Below are 5,245 nucleotides of genomic sequence, written 5' to 3'. Positions count from 1 at the left end.
GTATGAAACCATATGGTGATGAGATCTTGAAATACTATGTCAGTTAATGGTAGTTTTAACCCACTACTAGAAAAAAGCCCTTTAATGACGTCCAAACAATGACACGCGCTGATAGAGGACACGCATTTGTTCATGCCCTAAAAAATAATGTCTGTTTTGCAAAATTTGACAGATAGAGGACACAGATTTGTGTGTGCCCTAAAATTAGTGTCAGAAAAGAAAAAAGGAAATGTGGAGGGCGCCTTTCAAAAAATGTGTGTCATCTTAATGTCTTGCCTTATAATTTTTTAATGAAACATGCGTTTTAAGGCGGTATTTCACCCACCATTGGATCCATAAAATTAAACCCCCTGCCTCTTCCAATTAACAAGAAAAAGCCTTAGGGCCTTCGGCTTCATAGCAGCATCGCACCACCACCCAACCTTCGATCTCGCACCGTGTCTCCGACCATCTTCTCCAACCATTCTTTCCTGTCCCACTACACTAATTACAAAACCCCCCATCATGATATGCTACTGTTTGCATTTCTGTCAACCGTAACTCAACCTCCAACCGCTCCACAATGATCGGTATCCAATCTGGTTTCTTGTTGTTCACTTCTTCTTCGGTTCTCATTACGTTTCGCCTTCCCCTGGTTCCAAAATAAGGTACAAGAGTGTTTCTTCATATTTGGTTGTTTTTTTTTGTGTTAGATTTCCCTATTTTTCTTCTTCAACGATTCCCTTCTCCTCTAACCACTTTCTCGACTTCTCCCCTGACTTATACGAACTACAACATGGACAAAAAAAAACCTAATCTCACTTACAACAAGAAACCCCTATTAAATCCTTTAACACATCTTCACAAAATTAAGCACATACAACCATCGTCTATGAGAGTATGTCTTTCTTCTTCCTCTTACAATCACTAAGCCCTAACACCAAAGATTGAAAGTCAATTGGCCCTCTGTTCACAAAAAAAGGTAAGCATTTTCCTTTATTTATTGCATTCCATTAGTTCGACCTCATATTCTTCTGTTCTTCGTCTTTTTTATTTAGATTATAACTCTAGCCCTATATTGTGTTTTCTTTAAATGGAGAAACCATTCCATTCAGGGCTTGATTGCAATTTTCTCCACAAAGATTATCCCGACAAACTGTGCTGGAAATCCCTCGACTTTCCTTCGATTTTCTATATCAAATGTTTAAAAAAATCATAACTCGTTGGTCTATGCCTCAAATTTGATTTCAAAGTCTTTCACACCCATGATTAGTTAACAATAAAGTCCTTGTAATAGAACTCGTTGCTACGCTAAATTAAACATCAATTCCAACACCAAAGAAACTATTTTCTTATTAATTCTAATAATTACAGTTTGTTAATTCACACATAGATATACGTTTAAAGTTCTTAATAAACAAATTAGGAGAAAATCATATTCTGGTTTTTGGGTGCATTTAAATTTTCAACTTTTATCATGTCACTCAATAACAAATCAGATTAAGGGCTTTTGGGAAAAGGCATAATCTGTTGTTTGGATTTTTAATGATGAGATTGAAAAATTAATTGGATACCTAATTTTTCGTTACATATATTGTCAAGACCCACAATCTAAACGTCTTCCATATTGACCGGATCTTTCAACAAAGGTTAGACTTCCGGTATATATATGCATACTGTTACTTTCACGAATCTTTCTCTTTGAGAAATGTAATTTGATTTGATAGCATAATTTTCATTTCAAATTAACATCTACTGATAACATTTATTTATAATCAATCAGCGTATGATTTATGAATGTTATTGCAAATTTAGTTCAATAAAGGCTCGTCTGCTTTATGCAAATTATGTGGAATTAACTTAATTTTCTCAATTTATCCTAAATTACCTACATTTTATTGAACCATATCCTGAATGTGTTCACAAGTAACGTTGGCTTACAACTCACATGTGAATGGTAGGCCAATAATAATACTATGTGCACAATATATCAAGCAAAAATATTTTTCTTACATGATAATTTGAGGAATAGGATCAGGGAAACCATTGAAATCATGGAGCTTATTACCAATGTTGCCAAAGCCCATGGTGATTACTAATTAGCTCTTCTTTATATAACTTAGGCAACACCTTGATTTTCTTGACACCACCTGTAAATAATATTTGTTTTGTTTCCTCAGGTGGTATCTCTGTCTTTGCTGGTGTTGGAGAACGTACATGTGAGGCTAATGATCTTTACATTGAAATGATGGAAAGTGGTGTCATCAAGTTAGGCGACAAGAGGTAAATCTTTATATAGATATATGTTTTCCATTCTCGATTTCAAAATTTCATGGTTATGTCATTGTCATAGTATTTAACAAATAAAAGCATCAAATTATGTTTAATGATTCATGATAATTTCAAGCAGTTAGCAAACCTGTGTTTTGTGATTTCAGGATTCATGATTGCTAATGATAGGGAAGTATAGGCTCCCTAAGCCCTTCTTCAGTCGTTAGCTTCTTGAAAGAAGTTTTCCTAAGTGCTAAACACTTCAGAGATGCTAAAAGTCAAGACGTGCTTCTCTTTATTGATAACATTATATGTTTCACATACGTAAGTAAAAAAAACATTTCTTTCTTGATGAATGTCAAAAATTTACCAATGAATGTTTGACTTTATATACCAACAGGCTAACTCTGAGGTATCTGCTCTACTTGGGAGTATTCCGTCTACTGTGGGTTATCAACCAACATTGGAAACCGATCTTAGAGGGCTTTAATAACATATCATAACCACCAAAAACGGTTCCATTACATATATCCAAGCCATTTATGCCCCTGCTAAAACCTTTTTTCATTTGGATGCCACCATTGTGTTATCCAGACAGGTGAGTAAATATATAACTTATTTCTTTATGTGATTGTATATATTACTAAATATATAAGTAGGTAGCGACTAGTTTTAGGGAGGAACCCTAAAACCAATAAGGAAGAAAATATTTATCGTAAGGGTATTCTTGTCATTTGTGCTTAACAGACCAAATCCATAGGCCATTGTATCTTGGAATAGACTTGGAGTTTCATCATTTGCTAGAGCATCCAAGATCCTCAAGAACAAACTTGATGTAACAAAATTCAACTTTCCTGTTGCTGGAACTGATGTAAGATTGAGTCTTGAAATAAAGATGAAAAAGTTTACTCATTTTCATGTTTTAAATTAATTATTTTTGTAAATTTAGACACATGAGTACATGGAGGTTGCAAAGAGATCTTTGGTGTTCAAAAGCTCCAAGATTAATTATTTTACTCATTTTCATTTTCATGTTTTAAATTAATCATTTTTACTCATTTTCATTTTCATGTTTTAAATTAGTTATTTTTGACCCCAGCGCCGGAAGGAAACTCTCTATCACAGCAACAAAAAGATGGAGACCGGAGTGGAAGAAAGAGAAATAGAAATTGGGAAATCGACTTTAGGTAGCAACAACTTGGTCTTCTTCTCAATTTTTCAACAACCAATTTTTTGTTCAAGTAAGGTTATCGTTCTTCGAATTACACTACCTTCTAGTAACTTTTGCACAAATTTTCATTTTATGTCCCATAACTCCTGAATTGTTGCAAAATAGTATATTGTATATTGTCCAGTTGTAACTAGGACACTATTGATTTAATGATTATATTGTTGAAGCATAGATGCAAGGCAACCCTGATGATCAGGACCAAAGTATACCTGCAATTTGGCAACAAAATAATGAGGTACATAAATAACTATTAGTCAATTGTCTAAAATGCTCCTAACTTCTCATTTTTTCTCTGTAACCAGAGTCAACTAAGGGTTTATCAAACAAGTCAAATGCATCTAGAGAAGGGGTGGGTATTTTCACACTCCTTGGATTCAGAAGATATGGATCCTAGTTTTATAAAACTCCGTAGGTGTGTTACATTTCTTTTCTATATTTTTATCATTTTATTTTTTTATTTCAAGTGGGTCCTTGGGGCATCCTGGGATGACTGGTGGAGTTGGTCCATTTAATTTTTGCATGACTTTTCTTTTAAGCTTTTTCATTCCCTTCATCATGTTTTGATACATGTTTAAGTATCTGCAGGTGATATATTCACACAAAGAGTTATATTTTAGCATCAACACATGAGGTGTAAGGCTTTTGTACATAAAGAGTTATATTTTATAATCTTAATGTCTTACTTTTGAAAATGAATCGGGTTTATGATTCTCCTTGATTTTATTAATCCCAACAAACCATATTTTTTTAATCAAGTTAACAACTTTATAAAATATTTTAATTTTTAGACTTTGAGGACAATGATAGTTGTTGAATTCAGGTGATGGATACACTTGGGATTCTTTGTTCATGATTCAAGTGGACAATGTGGGATATCTCCTTCAGATCAGGTATGACATTATAGTCATGAAATGGAAATTGCTATAGCATAAATTTTTTAATATATCTGATAGTTTTGGATGTTATATGTAATTTTTATTTAAATAGGCACCACATGAGATCAATTGTTTGGAGCTTCCCCTATTTCAACATGAACATTTACCTGATCTGGACAGAGTTCTGCTATATTAAGTGGTAACTTCATCTTCTTATGATTCTACGTGTAGCTTCAACCTTCAAGTATGTTAACTAGGTTTTAATTCTTTCTCTTTCTTGTGGTTTTATGGTGGCAGCTACTACTTTTGATTGGATCATCATCACTTCACCTGAAGTAGCCCTTGTCTTTCTTGATGCCTGGAAGTATGCACACAGCTTTCCTCCATATAATAATAAGTTACATTTCCTTGTGTATAACTTTTTAATCAAAATTTTAAGTCACAAATTATAACCTTGGATGATTTGCAAATTATCAATTTTTGACTAAGTAATTGGAGGTAAGGAAAAATTATAACCTTGGATGATTTGTAAATTATCAAATTTTGAATTATTAATACATGGGTAAATGAGGTGAAAGCATAGGATGTTGTTTGTTTGATAAAAGATTCTGCTACTCTATCTGGTTCGTTATTCACCTTGCATGTATCCCAAATATGTATTGAGCTGCCAATTCTAACTAATAAAGATAAGGAGGTGCAGTTTCTCTTTTGTGATTCCATTAGATGTTTCTTATCGTATACTAATTTAAGTTGTAAGATTTATGGAAAATTGTAGGTTATTCGCACAGAGGGAGTGCGTAACAAGATTTTTGCACATATAGAAAATTTTGAGGTTGGATGCCCACATTTTTCAAGTTGTATGGAATCAAATTGTCTCTTGTGTCACATT

At 33.4% G+C, this 5,245-nt stretch overlaps 1 protein-coding gene and 1 long non-coding RNA gene across 2 annotated transcripts; both read left to right on the top strand.

Annotated features, from left to right (window-relative positions):
- Positions 1-2,033: 2,033 nt before the first annotated feature.
- LOC145046108 (uncharacterized) lies at positions 2,034-2,740 on the top strand. Its single transcript, XM_078994389.1, has 4 exons — positions 2,034-2,067; positions 2,160-2,262; positions 2,350-2,443; positions 2,651-2,740. Exons 1-4 carry the CDS (start codon positions 2,034-2,036, stop codon positions 2,738-2,740), a joined length of 321 nt encoding a protein of 106 aa, XP_078850515.1.
- A 1,301-nt stretch (positions 2,741-4,041) lies between these two features.
- On the top strand, positions 4,042-4,990 carry LOC145045996 (uncharacterized). Its single transcript, XR_013681931.1, has 3 exons — positions 4,042-4,371; positions 4,469-4,555; positions 4,654-4,990. It is a non-coding gene; the product is annotated as an uncharacterized LOC145045996 (long non-coding RNA).
- Positions 4,991-5,245: the final 255 nt, after the last annotated feature.

Source organism: Lactuca saligna, chromosome 5, assembly GCF_052625555.1.
Source record: "Lactuca saligna cultivar CGN05327 chromosome 5, ASM5262555v1, whole genome shotgun sequence".
Taxonomy (NCBI): Eukaryota; Viridiplantae; Streptophyta; class Magnoliopsida; order Asterales; family Asteraceae; genus Lactuca; species Lactuca saligna.
The sequence above is the reverse complement of the archived record's forward strand: the minus strand, read 5'-3'. Positions and strand labels throughout refer to the sequence as shown.

What these genes read in the sequence shown, in the direction of transcription:
- LOC145046108 (XM_078994389.1), top strand. Translation starts at nt 2,034, where the DNA reads ATGGAGCTTATTACCAATGTTGCCAAAGCCCATG. An exon ending in CAATGTTGCCAAAGCCCATG is followed by an intron (nt 2,068 to 2,159) that starts GTGATTACTAAT and finishes TTGTTTCCTCAG; the next exon opens with GTGGTATCTCTGTCTTTGCT. An exon ending in TGATTGCTAATGATAGGGAA is followed by an intron (nt 2,444 to 2,650) that starts GTATAGGCTCCC and finishes ATATACCAACAG; the next exon opens with GCTAACTCTGAGGTATCTGC.